This window comes from Astatotilapia calliptera, chromosome 23 (assembly GCF_900246225.1).
Source record: "Astatotilapia calliptera chromosome 23, fAstCal1.2, whole genome shotgun sequence".
Taxonomy (NCBI): domain Eukaryota; kingdom Metazoa; phylum Chordata; class Actinopteri; order Cichliformes; family Cichlidae; genus Astatotilapia; species Astatotilapia calliptera.
This window is the reverse complement of record NC_039323.1, coordinates 8664978-8690464: the sequence shown is the minus strand read 5'-3', so window position 1 is coordinate 8690464 and position 25487 is coordinate 8664978. Positions and strand designations below refer to the sequence as shown.

The window sequence follows — 25487 nt, the reverse complement described above, 5'->3', positions numbered from 1 at the left end:
CTCTTTTCAACTCAGATCTGGCTGCACTGTACTGCATACCATCACCGGATCTAAAAGCGGTGTCACGTTGCTTCAGCAGGACCTGGACCTCTTTAGTCATCCAGGGTTTCTGGTTGGAATACACCCGGAGACGTTTGTCCACAGTGACACTGTTGACACAGAAGTTAATATATGAGAGCACTGATGTTGTGTGCTCTTCAAGGTCCTGATGTTCGAACACGCTCCAGTCCGTGTTTTCAAAACAGTCCTGCAGCTGATGTGATGCACCTTCTGGCCAGGGGGCTCTTCTCCTAATGGGAGTGTATGCAGGGATCAACAGCATGGACATGTGGTCTGACAAACCTAGATGTGGTAGAGGGGTTGCTCTGTAGCCTTTTTGGATGTTGCTGCAGGCTTTATCCAATGTGTTTTCCCCCCTCGTTGCACATTTAATATGCTGTTTAAATCTGGGGAATACTGACCTTAAATCAGCATGGTTGAAGTCCCCAGCTATAATGTGCACTGCGTTTGGATGGGAGTTCTGCTGGTTGCTTATTGTCTTGTGCAGCTCCTCCATGGCAAAGTTAGGTATTAGGAGGATAGTGTGTTACTAAATTTAGCGAAGCTCTGTGGTTTAGATACATAATATGAAAATACTAAATGAAGTACCTAAAAAATAAATACATTTTAACTAAATTAATCGCCAAACGTTACACGTTCTCCATGCTTCTCAGTTGGTTTGCGGTTGCTATGGAAAATGTCCACAGCAACGGTGTCATTGGGGGCGGAGACTGGTAAGCGTCATCCACAATAAAAGATGATGGACAGTCGTGTCCACCAATTAATGTTCGGTCTTGGTACATCTGACCAATGAAAACGTACAAAAAATGTAGCCGTAGTTAGATAGAGAGTGCGAGGACAGTATCAAGTACCCAAACCTTTATGAGAAAGGCAGCGAGAAAAGACTAATGGTAAGGCACACAGAAACGTATACGGCTACACAGTGAGCCGGTGATATTATATCAGTTAGAGTTTTGTACATTCACATGGTAAATATTTTATGAAGCTCCCATCTTCTTCTAGCTTCTAAGTAACGGGAACGCTAGCTGTTTTGCTACCAGCTGTGTTGTGTCTTGCATCTCAGCATCACAGTCCGTCTCTTTCTCTCTGCCAGCGGTCCACAATGGAGCTAACATTACATTTCCAGGACGATGCACAATTGTCATTATTAAGACTACCAAATGTTTGCCTTTTATAAAGCTTCTGTCACGGAACCCTCGATTAAAGCCTAGTTACACCGAGCAATAGCATTAGCATGTTCTTGATGTCTTTGTAGATCCAGCATGTGGAGCCAGTCATTCCAATAACATGGACAAGTACGAAAAGGTGAAGAAAATTGGGGAAGGTTCATTTGGAAAGGCTATCCTGGTCAAATCCAAAGATCATGGACACCAATATGTCATTAAGGAGATTGGCATATCTGGAGTAAGCTTCTGTGCATATTTTTTACACAAGCTTGGCATGTTCTTTTCAGCATGCGCTTCATCTCGTTACCCTCCTCTTCATTACTTTGACAGATGTCCAGCAAAGAGAGGCAGGAATCTCGGAAGGAAGTTGCTGTTCTTGCCAACATGAGTCATCCAAACATCGTCCAGTATAAGGAATCTTTTGAAGGTATTAATGCCATTCAAATAGCTCATCTGTTTATGTGAAGAAACTATTATCAAATGTGCACTGTGTGATAACTACATACTATAAGTTTTTTTTATTTTATTTGTATTTTTTTCCCAGAGGGTGGCTGCCTGTATATTGTGATGGACTACTGCGAGGGTGGAGACCTATTCAAAAAGATCAACTCTCAGAAAGGGGTACTGTTCTCAGAAGCGCAAGTAAGCCAGCAACTACTCAAGGCAGTCACTGTGCAAACAGTATACAGATATTTGGTTAAACTGATCACAATACATATGGTTTACTGTAGTCTCCCTTTTTGAGATCCTAGATTGGTTTGTGCAGATCTGCCTAGCGCTCAAGCATGTGCACGATCGAAAAATTCTCCACAGAGACATAAAATCACAGGTATTGTTTCATAAATCACAAGATTCCCTTTAAGTGATAAGTTGTTTGTTTGCATGTATTTGGATTATTTACATGTGTTCTCATAATGCTTGTGTAGAACATCTTTTTGACAAAAGATGGAACAGTTCAGCTTGGAGACTTTGGAATTGCAAGGGTGCTGAACAGGTATGCACACTGTTGTCTAAATAGCCCTGCAGTTTTTCATTAAGCATAGATTCCAGACTAAAAGTTGAAGAACACTTTGCATTTCTGGTAATAAGACATTCTGTTTTACTATATTTAAAAAATATTATAGTTTATTTTGTTGAAGTTTGTTATTTGTACACTTTTTAACTGTTCTTACACAGAAATATATTTTGGTTAAATCAAATATGTCTGATCTTATAATGTATTACGTGTTTTATGTATTTATACATTATGTTCTGAGGTTCTTAGGTGCATTTATTATTGATGTTGATTTTTTCCCTTTTTTACAGCTGTTTTTGCTTTGATTTATGTCATTGTTTGTATTTTTGCACATTAGACAGTGCTTATTTGAAATATTGAAGCTTTAATATTAAAATGTGCTATTTTTCTGTTTTTCAGCACTGTAGAACTGGCAAGAACATGCATAGGAACACCATATTACCTGTCACCAGAGATCTGTGAAAATAAACCATACAATAACAAAAGGTACTTGGACTTCTGGAATATCGTACATTGGTGTCTAGTTGTCAAGCAAATTCAATAGTAATCAATGGGACAAGGTGTCTCCCCACTGAATCTTGAGTCTGCAGGATTAGGCGGTGGCTACAGTGTAATGTAAGGATATCACCTCGCCTTTTTATTGAGTAAACTTGCTCGCTTACATCTACAGCAGGAAGCTGGTATTGATTTTTCTCCTTAACTATTTTAAGTGTACATGCAATTTAACCCACTTTAGTTACAATGAGTGAAGTCAATTTAGCCCAGTCTAAATGATCTAGAGTTTTCTTGTCAATAAAGTCTTGTTTTCATCTCAGTTTATAAAAGGAAAGTAAAGGGCATACACTTGACTGTTGATACCTTATTGCAGCGGTCCCCAACCCCCGGGCCTCGGACCGGTACCGGTCCATGAGTCGTTTGGTACCGGGCCTCGAGAGTTGAGGCTCAGGCGTGAAATGTATAGTTTTCAAGGTTTTTATCGGTTTTCAGCGTTATTTTTGTTATCATTTTTATCGTTTACTCGGTTTTCCTGGGTCTTTTCACGTGTGTTATGAATTACTGATGGGATTTCCGGCTCTTTTTAGAGAACCGGCTCTTTCGGTTCGGCTCACTAAAAAGAGCTGGCTCTTTCGGCTCCGAACCGACTCTTCAGGTTGTTTTGTTGCTTTAATTAATTTATTATTAATAATATAAAATTATGCACAAAAGGAATTACTAATGTAAAAAAAAGTGGTTTTATTCATATATGTTTATATATAAATATATGCGGTGGCCCCTAGAGACAAAACACGTACAAACTCCAAAAAGCACATACAAACTCCAAAACTCATTTCTAGCATTTCTAGCATAGGTGATCTAGGTAGCTCTGAACTTCCAAAACAGAGCTACCTAGATCACTTAAATTACACCATTGAAAGCATGGAAGCATATGTGTATTGTTTGTGTATTTATACACAGGCACTCATATAGAGTCAAATAAAATTTTAAAAAAGTTCATTTACCTGTTACTACCACACACCAAATCCGGTCGTTGGTACTTGCTGGCTTGTGTAGCCACTAGGTAACAAAAGCTCAACACTGCACCCAGCATCCTGGAGCACTTCTGTTGTCTTTTGTACGTGTTTTGAGTTTTTATGTGCTTCTGAGTTTTTACGTGTTTTGGAGTTTGTACATGTTTTTACGTGTTTTGGAGTTTTTACGTGTTTTGGAGTTTGTACATGTTTTTACGTGTTTTGGAGTTTTTACGTGTTTTGGAGTTTTTACGTGTTTTGGAGTTTGTACGTGCTTCAGGGTTTGTACATGCTTCAGGGTTCGTACGTGATTTGAAGTTTGTACATGCTTTGTCTCTAGGGGCCACCGTAAATATACTTTTATTTATTCACGCCACATAAAATGTAATAAATAAATCATATAATACAAAAACCTACTAGTCACAGTTAAACTTTTAACTATTTAAATTTTCAGCTTTTTCCTTTTAAACCAATTTAAAGTGAAACAACACAAAACACTGCAAACCACAACACAATTAAATATAAATTAAAATATGAAAACAAAAATAAGATGCACATTCTCTGTCATATGGGCCTGTATGTATAAACTTTCTGTATCCTTTATCATCTGCAACTGGAAATAGTTGTGGATGATTACTATACCTTTTCTAATGTGATGTTGTTGTCCCTGGCTCTCTTTCTCTCTCTCTCCCTCCTGCTCTGTTCCTGTGCTACTGAGTGCAACTACCGCCCCTCTTCCAAGCATAAAGCACAAGGCTCGCATGCTGAGTGAAGCCGAAAAAAGTGCGAGAGAGAGGGTGAGAGAAAGACAATAAAAACCCCCACGGCTCGCGTCGTTCACGTCAAAGACCCGGCTCTAAGAGCCATTTCGTTCGCGACCGACACATCACTAATGTTCTCGCCTCTCATTTTCCTTGCTTTTCCTTCCTGCTGCAGTGATATTTGGGCCCTAGGGTGTGTTCTGTATGAAATGTGCACTCTTAAGTGAAGGAAAAAAATGTCCATCCCGGTTTTCCCTCCAAGGCACGAGCGATAAGCAGAGTTCTGTCCTTTCCTTCTAAGATTCCTAATTATTTAAAGTAACACTCAGGTATGCCATTCAGCTGGGTTAGTTACGACGTCGGGAGCAGCTTGGGAGAACAAGGAAACGCAGACTGCTTCAGGTTGTCTTCCCAAATCGACTCAAAGGTTTATTTAGTACATAACAGCTTATATAGAGGAAAAAAAGGTTCGTGTGTCAGCAAGTTCTCAGTTCAAACCGGTACAGACCAAATAAGGAAACGTCTTCCTGCCTTGTGAGCAAAGAAGTATCCTGTGTGTAGTTTATCAGTTCAGCTACAATTTATGATCATCCCAGCAAAATACACTCCTAGACATAGAATACAGAGTTCTTTCATTAGTGAATTCTGAAACAAACCACCTGGCCTTTAACGAGCCTTTTTCTAAGAGATAAAGAAAAAGGGAGGATGGGAGTAAGGAAGTGGTCTCGTCTCTGTGGTATTTTCGACCTTGGGGTACCAGCCTGTGAGTCCTACACATTAATTCTTGGGTCAGAGAGAAAGAGAAAAACAACTATTAAATGGGCCTTATTGAGTAACTCTTTTCTGTATAATATCACAATAAAACAATATCCTGTAAATGCTACCATGGTATCAAAATATCACAACATTAAGCATGCAGTAAGTATTCTGTGTGAGCTGTTTAATTATTATTATACAGTATTTTAAGGTGTTTTATGCAGCATTTACTGTTCTCTCACATACTAATTTTGATCTCTTCCCTGTATATTCTATATGTATAACTGTAGTTAGATAATACACTGAAATTAATTTCCAGTATATCCATCCATTCGCTTCCGCTTGTCCTTTTCAGGGTCGCGGGGGGCGCTGGAGCCTATCTCAGCTGTCATAGGGCGAGAGGCGGGGTACAGCTGTGTGAGCCTTTGCATTTGTTTATTCTCAGTTTGAGGCTGGCAACATGAAGAACTTGGTTCTTAAGATAATTCGCGGGTCGTACCCTTTATAGCCATAAAAAGTGCTATAAAAAGATTATACATTAATATTTTTTTCCACTTTAAATTAGCCAATCTTTTAGACCTACTTCTCCTTGAAATATTCATATAAAGTTTTAATTATATTTCGCGGATTTTAACCCTTTATATCCCGGTTTTGTCACATGAGCGCACAGCTTTTTTAGCGGAAAAAAACAAAAAAATGAAATATTTTCCATAAAATACATTTGAAAGTTATATTTTATTGTAATTATAATTAGGCCTTTGGATGGTCCAAAGATACTATTTTTTGGCAGAAGCACACTAAATGTCATATAGTGCCATATCAGGTTTTTCATGTTTTCCTTACACTAAATGCTTATTACCTCGTTTTTTTATAAAATAAAATAAAAAAAAAAGATGTCTAAATAACAATACAAAGATCACTTTGAACCAGAAAAACATTTATTTTACAAGGATGAACATGAACATTTAAGTTGCTGGTAATCGGGAAAGTTGTGCGTCTGCCGGCGGCTCTCCGTGGCTCCACCGCTATGGGCTCAAAATGTGGTCATAAATATTTTGTACTTGTAAAAAAGATTTGTATGTGTAAAAAAGATTTGTGTGTGCGTAAAAAAGATTTTTACGTGTAAAAAGAATTTGTGTGTGCGTAAAAAAGATTTGTACGTGTAAAAAAGATTTGTGTGTGCGCAAAAAAGATTTGTATGTGTAAAAGGAATTTGTGTGTGCATAAAAAAGATTTGTGTGTGCGTAAAAAAGATTTGTGTGTGCGTAAAAAAGATTTGTGTGTGCGTAAAAGAGATTTGTGTGTGCGTAAAAAAGATTTGTGTGTGGACTTAGAAAAAACCCCCTGCAAGTTACAAGTACGGATATTTGACCCTATTTTTCTTCCCTTCATCTGATTGGTCAATGTCATGTCAATCACAAATGTAACAATCCAATCAGAGAACAGATGGGTTTGGCTGTCGGAGGGGCGCTGTTTTGAACTGCAGGTCCTTGAAGGGTGATACCGTTTGAAGCTGGAGGATCGCTATATAAATATCCGATAGCAGCTAGGTCCCCTAACTTTCAGTAGCTGTTGAAAGGATAAAGTTGTGGTATATCAGTGGTTAGAAATAACATTATTACTTTAGGATTAGTTTAACACAAAGTCAGGGCTGACCCAGGACCATTGCTGTGAGTCACAGTGCGCAGCATAAAAGTCCTTTCACATCGGATGCAGGATACGCTGCTAATGCTAACTGCTAACTAAAAGCAAAGGATCCAGAATATGTTACGCTGGCTGCTGGGCTCTGTGGGTTTTTGCAGCAGCTCTACCTGTACTAGATGCACCTGCTCCTTGTCTTTTCTATCTCTGACTTTATGTCCTCTACAAGAGTTTGTTTTTTTTGCTAGTTCTTCAAATGTTCAATAAAAACATGTATGCTAATTCATAACAAAGAAAGCTTTGTAATGAAGACTGTCATTTCCAAAACACTGCCCGCCCCCACCCCGCGGTCCGCAGCGCTGTTGAAAAGGCTGTGGAAGTCCCTGTATTAAACACGTAGACCTGTGACACAAAAATCACCAAACTCGGACGACCACAGACTGTTTTCCTTCATGGTGATGAAGGAAAACGCTGGGTTGGCATGTAAAAGGGCATTTACTCCCTTCAAAGACCTGCAGTTCAAAAAAAGCGCCCCTCGACAGCCAAACCCATCTGTTCTCTGATTGGATTGTTACATTTGTGATTGACATGACATTGACCAATCAGATGAAGGGAAGAAAAATAGGGTCAAAAATCCGTACTTGTAACTTGCAGGGATTTTTTTTCTAAGTCCACACACAAATCTTTTTTACGCACACGCAAATCTTTTTTACACATACAAATCTTTTTTGCGCACACACAAATCTTTTTTACACGTACAAATCTTTTTTACGCACACACAAATTCTTTTTACACATACAAATCTTTTTTACACACACAAATCTTTTTTACGCACACACAAAATCTTTTTACACACACAAATCTTTTTTACGCATACAAATCTTTTTTACAAGTACAAAATATTTATGACCACATTTTGAGCCCATACACCGCCCACTGCAAGTAGCTCAGCGGTGGGATAGTGGTTGGGTCCCGGTGTCCCCCAGCACGACACGAAACAAATATATAATTTTCCTGTTGTAGCCTTCACACCGAGTGTACCGACACTAATTTTTCACTCTGTTTGTTATTCGTGACACACAGATACTACTTTGCTTGCGCATAATCAAAATTTAGTGGATCTAATTTGGCATGGCAGGTCACACAGCACGATAAAAAAATAAAAATAAATAAATAATGGATTGGATTTATATAGCGCTTTTCAAGGCACCCAAAGCGCTTTACAATGCCACTATTCATTCACTCTTGCATTCACACACTGGTGGAGGCAAGCTACGGTTGTAGCCACAGCTGCCGCAAGCTCTGCGTTACCCTCAGTCAACGTGGTATTGCCAGGTTTGTAGTTGGTTAAGTGCTGAACTCCCTGCCATACCTGTCGTGACTTTTTGGTGCTGAAGTGGTCTTCGATCCTTCTCTTGTACGCTGCCTTGGCCTCTCTGATGCCTCTTTTCAACTCAGATCTGGCTGCACTGTACTGCATACCATCAATGTGCACTGCGTTTGGATGGGAGTTCTGCTGGTTGCTTATTGTCTTGTGCAGCTCCTCCATGGCAGAGTTAGGTATTAGGAGGATAGTGTGTTACTAAATTTAGCGAAGCTCTGTGGTTTAGATACATAATACAAAAATACTAGATGAAGTAACTAAAAAATAAATACATTTTAACTAAATTAATCGCCAAACATTACACGTTCTCCATGCTTCTCAGTTGGTTTGCGGTTGCTATGGAAAATGTCCACAGCAACGGTGTCATTGGGGGCGGAGACTGGTAAGCGTCATCCACAATAAAAGATGATGGACAGTCGTGTCCACCAATTAATGTTCGGTCTTGGTACATCTGACCAATGAAAACGTACAAAAAATGTAGCCGTAGTTAGATAGAGAGTGCGAGGACAGTATCAAGTACCCAAACCTGTATGAGAAAGGCAGCGAGAAAAGACTAATGGTAAGGCACACAAAAACGTATACGGCTACACAGTGAGCCGGTGATATTATATCAGTTAGAGTTTTGTACATTCACAAGGTAAATATTTTATGAAGCTCCCATCTTCTTCTAGCTTCTAAGTAACGGGAACGCTAGCTGTTTTGCTACCAGCTGTGTTTGGTCTTGCATCTCAGCATCACAGTCCGTCTCTTTCTGTGTGCCAGCGATCCACAATGGAGCTAACATTACATTTCCAGGACGACGCACAATTGTCATTATTAAGACTACCAAATGTTTGCCGTTTATAAAGCTTCTGTCACGGAACCCTCGATTAAAGCCTAGTTACACCGAGCAATAGCATTAGCATGTTCTTGATGTCTTTGTAGATCCAGCATGTGGAGCCAGTCATTCCAATAACATGGACAAGTACGAAAAGGTGAAGAAAATTGGGGAAGGTTCATTTGGAAAGGCTATCCTGGTCAAATCCAAAGATCATGGACACCAATATGTCATCAAGGAGATTGGCATATCTGGAGTAAGCTTCTGTGCATATTTTTTACACAAGCTTGGCATGTTCTTTTCAGCGTGCGTTTCATCTCGTTACCCTCCTCTTCATTACTTTGACAGATGTCCAGCAAAGAGAGGCAGGAATCTCGGAAGGAAGTTGCTGTTCTTGCCAACATGAGTCATCCAAACATCGTCCAGTATAAGGAATCTTTTGAAGGTATTAATGCCATTCAAATAGCTCATCTTGTTTATGTGAAGAAAATATGATCAAATGTGCACTGTGTGATAACTACATACTATAAGTTTTTTTTTATTTTATTTGTATGTTTTTCCCAGAGGGTGGCTGCCTGTATATTGTGATGGACTACTGCGAGGGTGGAGACCTATTCAAAAAGATCAACTCTCAGAAAGGGGTACTGTTCTCAGAAGCGCAAGTAAGCCAGCAACTACTCGAGGCAGTCACTGTGCAAACAGTATACAGATATTTGGTTAAACTGATCACAATACATATGGTTTACTGTAGTCTCCCTTTTTGAGATCCTAGATTGGTTTGTGCAGATCTGCCTAGCGCTCAAGCATGTACACGATCGAAAAATTCTCCACAGAGACATAAAATCACAGGTATTTTTTTCATAAATCACAAGATTCCCTTTAAGTGATAAGTTGTTTGTTTGCATGTATTGGATTATTTACATGTGTTCTCATAATGCTTGTGTAGAACATCTTTTTGACAAAAGATGGAACAGTTCAGCTTGGAGACTTTGGAATTGCAAGGGTGCTGAACAGGTATGCACACTGTTGTCTAATTAGCCCTGCAGTTTTTCATTAAGAATAGATTCCAGGCTAAAAGTTGAAGAACACTTTGCATTTCTGGTAATAAGACATTCTGTTTTACTATATTTAAAAAATATTATAGTTTATTTTGTTGAAGTTTGTTATTTGTACACTTTTTAACTGTTCTTACACAGAAATATCTTTTGGTTAAATCAAATATGTCTGATCTTATAATGTATTACGTGTTTTATGTATTTATACATTATATTCTGAGGTTCTTAGGTGCATTTATTATTGATGTTGATTTTTTCCCTTTTTTACAGCTGTTTTTGCTTTGATTTATGTCATTGTTTGTATTTTTGCACATTAGACAGTGCTTATTTGAAATATTGAAGCTTTAATATTAAAATGTGCTATTTTTCTGTTTTTCAGCACTGTAGAACTGGCAAGAACATGCATAGGAACACCATATTACCTGTCACCAGAGATCTGTGAAAATAAACCATACAATAACAAAAGGTACTTGGACTTCTGGAATATCGTACATTGGTGTCTAGTTGTCAAGCAAATTCAATAGTAATCAATGGGACAAGGTGTCTCCCCACTGAATCTTAAATCTGCAGGATTAGGCGGTGGCTACAGTGTAATGTAAGGATATCACCTCGCCTTTTTATTGAGTAAACTTGCTCGCTTACATCTACAGCAGGAAGCTGGTATTGATTTTTCTCCTTAACTATTTTAAGTGTACATGCAATTTAACCCACTTTAGTTACAATGAGTGAAGTAAATTTAGCTCAGTCTAAATGATCTGGAGTTTTCTTGTCAATAAAGTCTTATTTTCATCTCAGTTTATAAAAGGAAAGTAAAGGGCATACACTTGACTGTTGATACCTTATTGCAGCGGTCCCCAACCCCCGGGCCTCGGACCGGTACCGGTCCATGAGTCGTTTGGTACCGGGCCTCGAGAGTTGAGGCTCAGGCGTGAAATGTATAGTTTTCAAGGTTTTTATCGGTTTTCAGAGTTATTTTTGTTATCATTTTTATCGTTTACTCGGTTTTCCTGGGTCTTTTCACGTGTGTTATGAATAAATTTTCTTTTTTTCGCTACCGGTACTAGTTTTATTTTGTTGTATTTATCCGCGACACCTTAAAGGCCGGTCCATGAAAATTATTGTCCGGCATAAACTGGTCCGTGGCGCAAAAAAGGTTGGGGACCGCTGCCTTATTGAATGAATAATAAACTTAACCCAGAACTTATCCCTGCCCACCCATTTGTATGTTCTCGCCTCTCATTTTCCTTGCTTTTCCTTCCTGCTGCAGTGATATTTGGGCCCTAGGGTGTGTTCTGTATGAAATGTGCACTCTTAAGCATGCAGTAAGTATTCTGTGTGAGCTGTTTAATTATAATTATACAGTATTTTAAAGTGTTTTATGCAGCATTTACTGTTCTCTCACATACTAATTTTGATCTCTTCCCTGTATATTCTATATGTATAACTGTAGTTAGATAATACACTGAAATTAATTTCCAGTATATTAATTCCTAATTTAATCTGTAATCCAGTACAGTCCCCACATTAAGAATCCCTATATAGTTCAATTGTCTTCAGTAATTTCTATGCAGTGGTTACAGCTGTGTGAGCCTTTGCATTTGTTTATTCTCAGTTTGAGGCTGGCAACATGAAGAACTTGGTTCTTAAGATAATTCGTGGGTCGTACCCTCCTGTGTCTTGTCACTACTCCCAAGAACTGCGATCTCTCCTTGCACAGCTGTTTAAACGCGACCCTCGAGAGCGACCCTCAGTCAACAGCATACTGGACAAACCTTTCCTCTCCTGCAGGATTGAGAAGTTTCTCACACCACAGGTAGACTCTGCAGCTGATTGTTAATTCTTTGGGGGTTTTTTTTGTTTTTTGCAAAAAGTAGCTTGCTCATTAAATTTCTTACTCATTTCAGATCATTGCTCAGGAATTTCGCCATACTTTTCTTCACAAGCAGCCTAAATCAGGTGTGGCACAGGTGCCATCAGGTGAGCAAACTCGTCATGAAGAAGACTACAAGGGGTCTGTCTTCTACAGCTTGTTTGTAGGTTCTAGAACTAATCAGCTAAAATACAAATTTTGTTAGTTTTTGAGTTTTTCTTCTAAATTACTTCTGGATATCTCATCATATCAGCCTCAGCCCAGAAGATTACAAAACCAGCCGCCAAATACGGGGTGCCTTTAACTGTGAGGAAGGTCCCAGATGGAGCCAGAAAGCCTGCAGACAAGAAACCAGCTGGAAAACACAAACCGGTTAGTAGGCTGTTATTGTTGATGACAAGCTGGTATGACCGATCTTTAGTCATGACGTTTGTTTTGTTTTGGGTTTTTTTTTTTTTGGGGGGGGGGGGTTGCCTTCGTATGCCAGATGCTGTATTTGTTGTCAATGCTTCTTCCATTTGTGTGTATGTGTGAGTAAGTGTGTATTGGTACATCATGTTATGTTGGCTACCTCTGAAGCCCAGTGTCATATGTTGCTCAGGCCCTTCTCCCAGCAACCCCCCAGAGAAGAGTGAGTCAAGTGGAAGAAGAGAGGAAAAAACACGAGGTACACTGAGAGCGCCATATTGTATTCTCTAATAGGCTCCCTTTTTTTTTTTTTTTTTTTCTCGCCATTCACTGACACGTGAAGGTCCCTTCTTATTAGCATTTTCAATTTTGCTCCCTCTCATTGCGCTTGCTCCCCATCTTCACCTGTTGTCCGCTCCCGGCCCATTTGGAGTGCTCTGCCTGATATAGCTTTCTCTTTTAACCAAACTTTTCCTCCTCACCCACCTGACCTCTGACAGAGCAGTCCTGCTGGCTCTTTCCCTTGAGGCGGGTTTCTTTAAGATGTCTATTTTGGGGTTTGAATGGTTTTGTCTCATTCTATAGGATGGCATCAGAAAGAAGAGGATGGAGATGATCGAGAAAGAAAGGAAACAGAGAGAGCAGGTGAGCATACTGTTTAGTTTCTACATCTCCATGCAAAAAGTTTTTATACCTTTCGAACTAAAGTCTTTCTTTCTTTCAGATGTTCATGTTGAAAGCGGAGCAGATGAAGAGGTATGAAAAGGAAAAGGTGGGTGATTAACTGAGCTTGGGTGTGTGGTTTTTATTTATTTTTTATTTCATTAGTGAAGGAAAGGGGATCCTTTTTAGGACAAAGTTTAAAAAAAAAAGTATTAAATATAAATTTTAATCAAGTAAAATTCTTACAAAAAGTATTAATTCATTTCAGTTTCACTCTATATTCGTCCCATGGCCTAGAACACAGTTTGAGAACACTGAATGTATAGAAATTTATGGCTATGGCCACCATGACCCTAACTTTTTGTGTACTATAGTTTTAAGCTTCCTAAATGTTGGCAACATTTTTATATGAAGGAAATGATAAACTAAAACATGAGTTGTCAAAGCACAGCCTGCAGGTCAGTGGCAGCAGTAGAGGGGGGATTTAGTCTGGATATTTTCTTTATCTTCTGCTAGGTGATTGATCTGAGCTCCACAGTGCATTTGTAGTTCACACACTCTGTACAGCTAAACCTAAATCTGAACCTTTGATCTCTTACAGATCAATCGAATAAACCAAGCGAGAGAACAAGGCTGGAAGCATGTCTTGAGTTCTAGTGGAGGTAGCAGCCCAGAGAGAAAGGTAATGTATATATTTTTTTGTTTTTGTCATATAAAGAGTTATGTCAGGATGCCCTCAGCAAGGGTTGCGACATTGTTTTGTTCTCCGTACTCAGTGTTTTGTAGGAGGTGGAAAGAGAGGTGCACATGTTGCTGCTGTTCAGGGTTCTACTCTAGCTCCTCTCCGTGGTAAAAGCTCTTATGAACACTACCATGCAATCCTCGACCAAATGGCTAGACCGACGCCTAAAGATGTCAGCAGGGAGAGCTCCTCAGCTGGACCTTGCAGTCCCATTCGGTAAGGTTATTTTATTTATTTATTTTTGGCTGTTTATGTGTGTTAAGTAGTATTTGTAATGACATTGCCTATTTATGTACTGACTAGTGTACCAGCTGCTGCAGGCACAGTGCTTCCTAACGGCCCTGCTCGACGACTAGACCCTGACGTAATCAAGAGAGAACTCCACAGGCTGCAGCATGTTTCCAAACAAGCCCATATTAGCAGGTCAGCTAGTCACATAGCTGTGTTGTTGTTCTCAACGGTGTAAAAGTTGAGTACGAATATTTATTACTGTGTTCTTTTCACAGGCAGCGCGGTCAAATGGCAGTTGGGCGAGCCTTTCAAGTTGAGGAGTTTTTGCAGCGGAGGAGGGAAGCTATGCTCAACAAAGCCCGTGCTGAAGGACAGCTGGTACATATTATAACTACTAATAAGTATATAGCCCCCATCATGAAAATACTGCATGATAACCTGTTACTATACTGGTGAAATTTATATGAACAGAAATAAAAACTGATATTGATATTTAGTAAGAAACGTTTTCAATCTAACAGCTTAATTAAGATCTATTTCTGGTCTCAAGATTGAATCAATTATAGACCTGTGACTGCAAATCACACTGAGAATCAAACGACTGCCTGCGAATGTTTTTATCCTTTTCTATTATTTTTGTCTTACACATAATCTTGTGGCAGCTAGCTGTTAGGGCCCGTGTCCTAAAGTGTGGTTAAATTAAATGGTAAACAGGGTACTCGGCAAAACCTGGCAGCAATCTATGGAGGCCGGGCTGGTGTTGTTCGGTGCAGGAGGTCTAAACCCAACAAAGAGGAGGAGGTAGGAGGCCAAGGCCTGAACGCCCAGCCTCACACTTCACCTTACTCACAGCACGTCTGGCTTGGCACGTTTCACACGTCTGCATAAAGCTCCCTTTGACCCGCCCACAGTTCAACCCAGCAGCTCAAACTCATTGCCACTCCTTGTGCAATGTGTGGTGTTCCATTATCCCAGTTATGGCTGCTGTCTCATTTCAAATAACCACCCGAGTTTTGAGTTTGGTCATAAATGTTTTGCTCTGAATTGAATACATTTTCATTGCTGATTGTAAATTTGTGTTGTCTTTTGTTTTGTTTTGTTTTTTGTTATTTTATCTAAATGGCTGATGCCTTTGTGTATAACACTTTTTTTTTTTTTTTATGTACAAGTCCCAACAAAGCATGTTTTGTTTTTTTGTATGTCTGCTAATATCAGTACTGTACTCTCTGCTTTGTGTGTGTTCATTCAGTATGTAACATTTCTGTATTTGTTGTCAGGAGTACTTGGCAAGGCTCAGACAGATCCGCTTGCAGAACTTCAATGAGCGCCAGCAGATCAAAGCTCGACTCAGAGGAGAGAAGGTACATCATTCCACCTCTTCACAGGGTGCCAATAATGAAGGTGGTTTTCAGTTTTTGCTGACATTTTTGTCTCCTGGGTGTTGATGTTGCTTCCTGTGTATTTCAGTATGATAGCGATGGTTCTGACAGCCAGGAGTCCAGTGAGGAGGTCGAGCTCAGGAGAAAGAAGATAGAGGCTTTAAAAGTGAGTCTAGAAGAAGCAAAAAACAATTGCATTTTCCAATATCCGATGTTTATTTGATAACTTCATTTGCAGAGACGTTAACAATGATTAAAATGACAGCAAGAGGAAGATGATGTAATCCTCTTCCTTTTCTGCTTTGCCTGTAACTTGTTGCTGTAAAGAGGCTTAAAAAGTCATGGCTGTCGTTTTGTCCTGAAACAGCACCGGAAAATATAAAAAAAAACACTGTCATCAGAGAAGACATTGGATTTTGTACAGCCCTATTTTTAGTAATCATATTTTGATCATTGCTACAGCCCCTAAAATCCACGGCTCAGAGTAACCAAACACGTGAGATTTCACAAAACTTCCACAGATCAAAACATGCTTTATTAAGCAAAAATAGTGACTAACCCTAAACCTTCGAAACAACCACCCAGTGGGTAACCGGTATCAATGTTTTCTCCTGGACTAATGTTTAGAAACAAAACTACTTCAAGCAAAATATGAAAACGGGACCATCGGTAATTCCCAAGTCAACTTATAATAAACAAAACTGCAAAAGACAAAGGTCTGTACTGGTGGAGGAGAGATGACCCTCTCGATTAGTGTGCATGCAGTTTAGCCTTCCCAGCCAATTGTAACTGGAGAAAAAAGGGAGGAGAGAGGTTAATATAATAAAAAATAATAATAGACAGAAATAATGTGTAACATTTATCAAAGCGTGTCATTGTTTTGTTCCGTTTTGCAGGCACAAGCTAATGCCCGTGCAGCTCTTCTGAAAGAGCAACTAGAGAAGAAGAGGAGAGAAGCATATGAGAGAGAAAAAAGGGCATGGGAGGACCATGTAAGCATTTGTTTTTGGTTCATCCCGGTCTTGTCTTAGTGTGACCTTACTGGTGCATTAGTTAAAGTATAAGCTAACTTTGCATATTGACTGTTATGGAAGCTTGCAGCACGAGGGGTCAAAGGTGGCATGGCGGGAGCAAATATAGTGGCCTCAGAAGCAGTATCGTCTACCTCTGATAGTCCTCTTCCACAGCCAGGCCCCTCTCAGCCAGAACCAGCTGCCAAAACTCCAGCCCTGCCTACACCCAAACCCTCCACCCCAGCTATATCCATGACTGCTGCCCTAAAGAACGTTGGAGCAGTCAGTATATAATTGATGTATAACACTATCTCTCACAGTACTTTGGGATATTTATTTATTTATTTATTTATTTATTTATTTATTAGCTACATGAATTTGGCTTTTTTTTACAGATGACGCCACTAAAGGAGAGCTTGCCTGAACCAGAGTCTGCAACCATGATCCAGGTGAGGTGATTAGTTGTTAAAATTTATGAAATCAAATAACAACGCCATTTGTTCTAATGAAAAAAAAAAATACTGTTATGCAATCACTTCTGTGTAACAGAGTGAGAAGAAGCAGATTCTGCGCAGACTTAACCAGAACCTTAAAGCTCAAAGCCCAGTGGAGGAGGTGGAGGAGTCTTCTTCGGCCCCAGCAGAATCAAGTCCTGCTCCAACCCAAAACCAGTCTGATACAGACAAGCACCCCTCTTCCAATGAAGACCGGAAGAAGTGGGAAGCAGCAGAGCTACCTGTACTTCCCGTGGCTCAGCAAACTTTAGAGGAAACGTGTGCGACAGCAAGCAGTGAGTTGAGTCTAACTAGAGATGAATTAAGAGGATTACAGTATGTTTTGTTTTGTTTTGTTTTGTTTTTTTTTTGTGGTGTGCCATGCCCTGACAAACAGAGAGAAGTCTCACAACTTGCAGCGAACTTCATAAAACGACTGGGCAGTTTTTTGAAAGCCCCGATTTGGACATAGGGTAACTGAGCCAAAGCTTAAAAACTGCATGTATAGAATCACCAGTCAAATGTGATTAACAGCCAAAAAAAGGTTTGTTTTCCTCCCAAAAAGAAAGTTTATAAAACTCTTTACCCACAAACGTTTAATACACATATACAAACTCTAAAGCTTCATTAAAGGCTCAGTCTTCTTAAAAAAAAAAAAGCAGTAAATGCACATAGTTGAAAATGTGGTGGACATCTGACCACCAACTGTCGTCTTTGCTATTTAGTGAGTGTGTTTATCATTTCATCTTTTAAATTTTAACCAAATAAAACAAATGAAATTGGCCTTTTTAGCCTGTATGAATAAAAGTTAACACCTGTCTGAAACCATGATGTCAAGCTAGAAATCGTGGCATAAACAGACTGTGACCTAAATTTTGACAGAAGCATTACGCAAGTTACAGTTGGCCTACAACCACATTTAAAATCAAAATAAAGGATTTCTGTCTAAAGCAGGTTAGATTACTATAACAATGACTTCATAAGTCAAAAATTCAATGAGACAGCTGCAGCTCATGCAACATGCTAACACTAAAAAAATTGGATTACTTTAAAATCCTTGTACTGCTTTACAAAGCACCAAATGGACCTACTTAGATTTCACATTTATTCATACTTCATGAAACATCCAGACTTTTAAGGCAATTAGGACCAGGTTTACTCTCTATTACTGGAATCACAACAAAATAACAAATGCAGCTTTCAGTGTTTCAGCTCCTCAGTTCTAGAGCAAATGTCTTGAACACTTGATGTCAGCTAAAACTGCTGCTCCGTTTAAGTCATTGCTAAACTTTACTGTTTGAGGGGCCTACCAATAAAATCACACCTGTAACCTCCTAACCTTTGATTTGCTTTAATCTCATCTTTTGTTTGTTTGAGATTATGCTCCTTGCTACATTTCCCATTATCATCATGTTGTGTTTTTCATATAGTTTATTTCTGCAAAGAAGTGCCTTGTATCGAAACGGATCAATTGAAATATATTTGTTTTGACATTATAATTCTTCAGTTGATTTCTATTCAGGATCTGTTGGTTTCTCTACTAAAGGGCAGGTTTGCCAAATTTCCCCTTCTGTTATCTCATTAGCCACTTCAGCATCTCCAGATGGTAGGCCGTCCTCTGGTGGTGACAGGAAGAAGTGGGAGGCAGGAGTTCCACTTGTCCTTTCTGCAGCTCAGCAAACTCTAGAGGATACATCCCTCATGACCATTGGTAAGTCCTTTCCCGCTGAGTCAGAACAAGCACACAGCTTTCCATATAACTGCTCTCTGAGTATTACACTCTCTCTCTGTCTCTTTCTATTTCTGTTTTTGGTTTGTTTGTTTGTTTGTTGTTTTGTTTTTATTTTTTTGTCTCAGAGCAAACAGCGGGCGAAGTTATACAGATGGCTGTGCTACAGGAAGATGCTCCCAGGAAGATGTGGGGAGCAAGTCCAGACTCTCAGGTGCTGAAGGTACTTAAGGAGGCAGAACTTCAGCCACTCACTCAGCCACTGGAGACTCTCACCATATGTGAGGACGAGTCTTCTAGTCCTGGTTAGTCTTACTTACAGTTTCTCACCTCATGATGATTTTTTTTTTTTTATGTGTGTCAACATGAAACAAATTCAGTTAGCTTCTGGGCTCATGTCATGTCTTTGGGATTTTTTTTTCTCCCCTGACTCTGAGTTAATGTGGTCACAGGAACAGCAACAGGTCATGTTACACTATTAAAAGGCATTTTTTGTTTTTTTTTAATATTTCTAACAATTTGACTAAATTAGGCCAAAAACTTTGCTTGGTACTGCAGGAATAGTTTTGATGTGAAATTTAGAGAATATTTCCCTGTATTTGTCCCAAAGTTGCAGATTTATTTATTTATTTATTTATGAGAAACTACATAAATAGTGAGTTAAGGTAGAAAAGTACTGCAAGAGCATGTCTGGATTTACTTCAACACATGGAGAGATGAAGAGTCCTTTAATGTTTACATTTTTCTTATTTGGTCCTGCTTTAAATAATATGCGCTTGTCATGTACTATTATTATTGTCTCTTGGTTTCTTTCAGTTAAATTAAACCAGATGACAGCAGAAGCTGGCATTGTGAAGATGCCTAAAGAAGTGTTACCCCCTGTAGTGGCTGAGAGTCCTACAGCTACAGATGTGGCCTCACATCAAGAAATCTCCATGGCTGCTGCAATAGAGAGCCCAACACTGCCAACCAGCATTACTGAGACTCAGGGTTAGTACCTGATATTGATCCAGTCTTTTGCTGTTTATTTTAAAAAAAATTTTTTGTTGTTTTTCCCCAGCTAAGTCCAGTGATGCTTAAATTCCTTTAGATCCAGCAGACTTGGAGTCGGTGTTTTTAGAGGAAACCCCTAAACAGGCCTCACATCCTCCAAACAGTGTGCAGCAGGCTTGGGAGCAGGAAGGCCAACAGCAAATGTGAGTGTTAAATGAAATCCAAAATTTGCATTTTTCATACCAAAATGAAAATTGAGCTTTTTGTTATTATGATTTAAAACTTCTTTAAATAAATAAATGCACAAAGGCAACATGCATGTCTGTGAAGCTAAGCTGGATTTCTTCTACAGGCCAGCAGAGGGCGATATAAGACCAACAGGCAACAAAGAGGCTGAGCAGAGTGCAGACAAAGCTCCTGAGCCATCAGGTGAGATCAATGTGTAGTGAGCCAAGATTACTTTTTTCAGGGTAAGTATTATCTTAATTAAACATGCCCCCATTTTTCCTCTCTACTGGTTTAGCTCAGCATGAGGAGCCCCTATTTATGAAACTGTGTTCCCCGGCCCACCGACGCACTGCCGCCCTCGCTATCCTCTCAGCCCAGTCCTCCATGGATGAATCATCCTCCTCTCTGGCCTCTCGCTCACGCTCTGTCTCACCTCTACGCTCCAAACACCAGAATGCACTCCTCATTGGTCTTTCTACAGGCATGTTTGATGCCAACAACCCCAAGGTGATTACTAGCAGAATATAACACTTTTTTGTGTGTGTGCACGGACATTGTGTTACATAATAAAGGGAAGCTCCAAAGTTAATTATCTTAAGTATTAAACCCAGGACATTGTTAGCTGTAAGAGTGATCAGGTGTTTCAGGACATTTATCTCTTCTCCCTGGTGTGATGTAGAGGCTTGTGCAGTATTTTGGGTAGGATTTCAGTCTTCTTTATTAATGAGAAGGCTGAAATGAATCCATTAATCTCCCAGTCTGAACCTCCGCTGAGTCTTATATTACAGGACGAGCATCCATCAACCATTATCTTTCACGACCTTCATCAGGGACAATGAGATCTGCAGAGCTCAACATTTTTAATATGCTTATAAAAATGGCTACGTAGAATAGGATCTTGTCACAGAGTCATGTCCTATTCTGGCCCCTTCTTTGCATATTAAGCCCTTGTTTATTGTGTCATATGAATTCCACTTGCAGTTGTGTTAGTCAAACACTCAGAATATTCTGTCACTGTGTTTGGTTTGTGCCCGCAGATGCTGCGGACATGCTCTCTACCAGACCTGAGTCGACTCTTCAGCTCTCAGCAGGACGTTACAGTGACTGGCGAGGCTAACGTTGCTCCAGACAACAACCTGGAAATTGAGGACCTGGATGAGGCAGGAAAAGATGATGACCAGTCTGAGACAGAGGAGTAAGAAAAGCACGAAATCTAAAAACATCCTAAGACATTTTCTGGCCCAGCTGTTCATGATTATGAGTAGTATTTTTAAGACAAAGTTAGGTTCTAATTTTTCCATAGGCGTAATCAGAAATAACAACAACCTGCATCTGTAAACTATATAAAGACAGGTAGTTGTTGCAATGACAACTATTGCAAGCAGCTTTATATTTAAGGTAATGACCCTACAATATTAGAGAGAAAACTATTGTTTTCTAAGAAACCTTGTTCTGTTTCTTAGTGCTTATGAAGATGAAGATCTGCGTGACATCAGGGCATCCATGGAGAGACTGCTGCAAGAGGAGGTTGGAGCTGGCGACTTTAATGGAAACCCCCCTGAGAGCAGAGACCAGGAGCTTTTCAACAGGATCGCAGCTGAAATCGATCAGGACAACAATCAGATGGCGGTAGACGATGATGAGGATGAAGATGAGGATGAAGAAGAGGAAGATGATGAAGGCGATGAGGAGGAAGAAGAGGAGGAGGAATGCTCAAATGGAAGTCCTGCTGATGAGGAGGCAGGGGAATTGCTTACCAATGGTGTGGGAGAGGAGAACCACAGTAATAACAGGCAGCTCAATGAAGAATGGCATTCGGGTAAGGACAGAACATCACAGAGACTCAGACGTTTCGGTCTATTTTACTCAGGTTGCTTTAAAACATTACCTAACTCTAGTTTTTACATTTAGCTTGTTTTATGTTTGAAACTGCTTAAGACCTTAGAATATTAATTAAAGATTATATTTATATTCCTTCAGCACCTTCATACTTTTCGAGACCAAAAGTTTGAGATTTTTATGTGAAGTGATTGGTTCTGCTCCACAACAGATGGCAGCGGAGAAGAGCAGGGCGGAGAGATGGAGCATCATGACAGCATCTTCAGCCGTCTGGAAGAGCTTCGGTTCAACCTGGAGCAGCAGATGGGTTTTGAGAAGTTCATTGAGGCCTACAATAAGATTAAGGTATGAAATATTCATTATTTCTCTTTGAAATCTGGAGTTTGTTCGTATAACTTCACAGTTAAAGTGACAATACAAGTCAAAATCAAATTTACATTTTTTTTTTTCCTCTGGACCGCTGTGCTATATCTGGAGTGTTTTTAGCATGAGGTGCCCAGTTTTGGACATTTCAGCTGTAGAGATGTCTGCTTTAATACTGCAGCTCAGCTTATAGGGGATGTCATTAAGGTTTGTATCTTTTGCATAGTGATGCTGCTGGCATGTGTAGTTCTTTAGAAGGAAAATAGCTTGTGAGTGAAACCGCTTAGAGCAAGATTTGAAGATTATGTTCATGACAAAGTGCATCTTCTCCAGTGTGGACAGCCGACTAAGCAGCTACTTTTGTGGGGAGTTGGGGGAGGTGCGTATATTACATATTCTCTAGCATGTCCTGGTCTGCCCAAGGTCTCCCGGTGTGAAAAACACCTCACCTAAGAGGAGCGAGATGCTCAAACCTTTGCAGCAGACTCATTTTGGCTCTACTTTTCCTGCATCCAAGTGAAAGACCAGACATAGTCTCCCTCCATGAATTGTCACGTTCACATTTTGCGTGCCTGAGTGATCCAAGGAGCTTTGTTGTTGGGAGAAATTTGCCCCAATAATATGACTATAGAACATAGCTGGTAGTGTCTCCAAAGGAAAAATTGGAAAAATGTATGGCCACAATAAGTAATATTCAGAAACGACACGATTCAAGAAACCTCATCTAAATCAGGGGCTTTGAGGCCCCACCCTGGAGCCAGCCAAGGGGAATCTCAGACTCTATGGGATAAGGTTCAGCCCAAGTGATCCGCATGGGCCCAGCATCCACTGGAGGAACCATTGGTGTCGTATTGGTGGATTGGACTGCAGTCAAGGGTGGTGGTTCAGTGTCTCTCTGCATTAACTGATTCTCCAAAATAATGCAGTCATATGTAAAACATATACATCTGTGCTGTCCTTTTAAGCGTTACATCAAACGACTGATAGAAGAGACTTGTTGTTGTTTTGATGCTCAAGGCCATACATGAAGATGAGGATGAGAATATTGACCTGGGCTCCAGTTTGGTCCTAAGCATTCTGGGAACTGAGCACCAGCATCTGTATCCCAACATCCTTCATCTAGTGATGGCAGATGGCGCTTATCAAGAAGGTGAGTGACAGTTTTATCATATTATCATTTTCAGTGTCTCTGATTTAAATAAATAACATTTAAAATGATATTCTTTAATGTTATTACATGACACACAATAAAAGAGTTCAAATTAGTTTTTCACTTGGACCTGGTTCATTTTATTTATTTATTTTTTCTTTCATATAATTTTTAATTTTCACACCGTTTTCCTTCTGAGCCACAAACATCCGAGCAGGTTTCTTGTCATTGTTCTCGTCAGCGACAGCATCAGCACCGTGTCAAAATTCTGTCCTCTTTTCTCACGTTGTTGCTCAGTCTCTTCACCAAGTCGTGAAGAGACTGAGCAGATGTGAAAGACACCCTTAACTCTGTTTTCTTTGTCGTGCTCTGTGCTCAGCGTGTCGTCGGACTTGGGGGGCCACAGCAGAAATAGAAAACAGTTAATCCCTCAGGATGGGAGCAGGCTTCAGATATATTTTCTAATTGAACATCTTTGTTTGATAGTTTGTTCGTTTTCTATTTTTACTGTCTTCTGAAGTAGAGATGGATGATGCAAATGTCAGATATCTCCCCTGAGGGCTCGTCTCAAGATCTGTTATCTTATGGCTTACATCCACGCAGTGGTGGATATAATTATATATTTTTGAAGCAGCAATCAGAGAGCAAACTGTTGTAAGGCAGCATAGTCTATTAATTGTGCCAAAATCTCAAGTTCTTCTTTTTTTTTCCCCCTCCCTTTGGCTCTTCTTCTTGCCAAAAAGGGCAAATATTCTTACTATTGTCATCTCATACTGCGTTTAAAACTTTGGGAGGGGCAGCATATTAAAAACAGTTTAAAAAGAGAGAAGCTTGATAAGCTTGTTTTAGACAGTAGATAAACTGATGAGCTGCAACAGATCCAAATATGAGACCAGTACAGATTGGCAGATGGCTGCCAGTGACCTGGTGAGGTTAAATGTTTGGTTCTGTTGTTCATTATAACAATGCTGTCATTGTCTCTCGCCTCCTCTGTTGTTTACTTTTAGGAGTAATGGTCCAACTGCTTTGTTGAATTGTCGTGATTTTCTTTGTTGTCTTTCTTTTAGATAACGATGAGTAATGTTTCGTGCAATGGAGCTGCTGGCAGCTTTGACAATCTGCTAGCAATCTGATGTCTTCCTGTGACACACACGATCGGCAGAAGGATCTATGCATGAAGTGTCCCAGCCTCACATCTAACAGTGTTTCAGGCACACTTGCATGATGTATAACTAATACACTCAAGACTGTACTTCATACTTTGACTATCAGCACCTGACACTCTTTTCTAACCAGTGTTCTTTCAAAAGTGCATTATGGAAAAAGACATGTGTTGTTGTTAACCAAAGTTTACTGCAAAATCAAGTAAATGTTTCGTCCACATCTGTGAGTGAAAGACGCACATGGGTTGTCACGATTAAAAGCATAGACTTTGTTGTGTTTAACATTGTTGTTGGTTCAGTTGGACTCTTTGGTGGGTGAAGATCTGGTCCTCTCAGGTGCTCTCTTTCTGTCCCATCCTCAACCACAGCTTCAGAACTGGTGAGGATTTTATTCAAAACCAGTTCAGCCTCTTTTTCTTGTGATTGTTGTCACCAAATAAGAAGTTAAATAATATCTAAGGCATTTTCCATGTTTCGTACTGCTTGGATTAAATTAAGCAAAGTTAAACATTTTTGTGAGTGAGACTGTTGTATATGTTGCCAAGGAACTGTAGCAAGACTGTGGTTGGTGTGACGAGTGGAGCAGGTCAGAGTTGTACTGATGATATAACTTGTCATATCGACGCTAACAGTAAATCATTTTTGTTTCTAAATTTAAATACTGCAGAACTTTATATGAAATAAAAACCTTTTTTAAAGAAGTTGAAGAGTTATTCTATTTCTTCCCACAAAGAAGGGTTTAGACAGCAGACATCAAGGCTTGTGATTTAACTGCCTTACAATTTATTTTTTATTTTAAAGGTTGAGTTAGGTTGTTTTAAACAAACAAATTAACACATAATTTTTTGAAATCTGGTAAAAACGACTTCTTCGAAATTTGGTGACATCTTTGACCACAAGGTGGCAGCATTTTAGCAAAAGGTTCCACCCAACCAACATAGATTAGATTCTTTGTTAGAAATTATCTATTGCTACCCCAAAAGACAACTTTTAATTCATGCTTTCCACAAACTAAGTTGGCTAATTATGGTTATAAAATGTTACATGACCTCATTTTAA

The 25487-nt window shown here is 39.6% G+C and overlaps 1 protein-coding gene across 3 annotated transcripts; it reads left to right on the top strand.

Annotated features, from left to right (window-relative positions):
- The first annotated feature begins 892 nt into the window (after positions 1 to 892).
- nek1 (NIMA-related kinase 1) lies at positions 893 to 25200 on the top strand. 3 transcript variants are annotated; one of them, XM_026158862.1, is made up of 38 exons: positions 893 to 950; positions 1316 to 1464; positions 1557 to 1653; positions 1771 to 1868; positions 1972 to 2055; positions 2153 to 2220; positions 2641 to 2727; positions 4686 to 4733; positions 5422 to 5428; positions 5712 to 5758; positions 11823 to 11976; positions 12068 to 12140; positions 12287 to 12405; positions 12635 to 12700; positions 13027 to 13086; positions 13166 to 13213; positions 13706 to 13786; positions 13881 to 14062; positions 14150 to 14269; positions 14353 to 14455; positions 14792 to 14878; positions 15355 to 15438; positions 15545 to 15622; positions 16353 to 16448; positions 16551 to 16751; positions 16865 to 16918; positions 17019 to 17259; positions 18549 to 18674; positions 18821 to 18997; positions 19509 to 19682; positions 19783 to 19888; positions 20038 to 20114; positions 20209 to 20420; positions 20951 to 21108; positions 21377 to 21732; positions 21964 to 22097; positions 23133 to 23265; positions 24333 to 25200. In XM_026158862.1, exons 2-38 carry the CDS (start codon positions 1348 to 1350, stop codon positions 24344 to 24346), a joined length of 4167 nt encoding a protein of 1388 aa, XP_026014647.1. In that variant the 5' UTR covers positions 893 to 950; positions 1316 to 1347; the 3' UTR covers positions 24347 to 25200. The 3 variants fall into 3 exon arrangements, with proteins under 3 accessions (XP_026014647.1, XP_026014646.1, XP_026014648.1); XM_026158861.1 differs by lacking the exons at positions 893 to 950; positions 1316 to 1464; positions 1557 to 1653; ... (5 more) ...; positions 5422 to 5428; positions 5712 to 5758 and adding exons at positions 8178 to 8850; positions 9216 to 9364; positions 9457 to 9553; ... (3 more) ...; positions 10543 to 10629; positions 11431 to 11485 and having other exon boundaries at positions 11776 to 11976; positions 24333 to 25199; XM_026158863.1 differs by lacking the exons at positions 893 to 950; positions 1316 to 1464; positions 1557 to 1653; ... (6 more) ...; positions 5712 to 5758; positions 14792 to 14878 and adding exons at positions 8179 to 8850; positions 9216 to 9364; positions 9457 to 9553; ... (3 more) ...; positions 10543 to 10629; positions 11431 to 11485 and having other exon boundaries at positions 11776 to 11976; positions 24333 to 25199.
- The last annotated feature ends 287 nt before the right edge of the window (positions 25201 to 25487 follow it).

Bases quoted from the DNA above. Each gene is read 5' to 3' on its own strand.
- nek1 (XM_026158862.1), top strand. From the start codon at position 1,348: ATGGACAAGTACGAAAAGGTGAAGAAAATTGGGGAAGGTTCATTTGGA. The intron at 1,654-1,770 runs GTATTAATGCCA...TTTTTTTCCCAG, and splicing joins GTATAAGGAATCTTTTGAAG to AGGGTGGCTGCCTGTATATT. The intron at 16,919-17,018 runs GTGAGGTGATTA...TCTGTGTAACAG, and splicing joins AGTCTGCAACCATGATCCAG to AGTGAGAAGAAGCAGATTCT.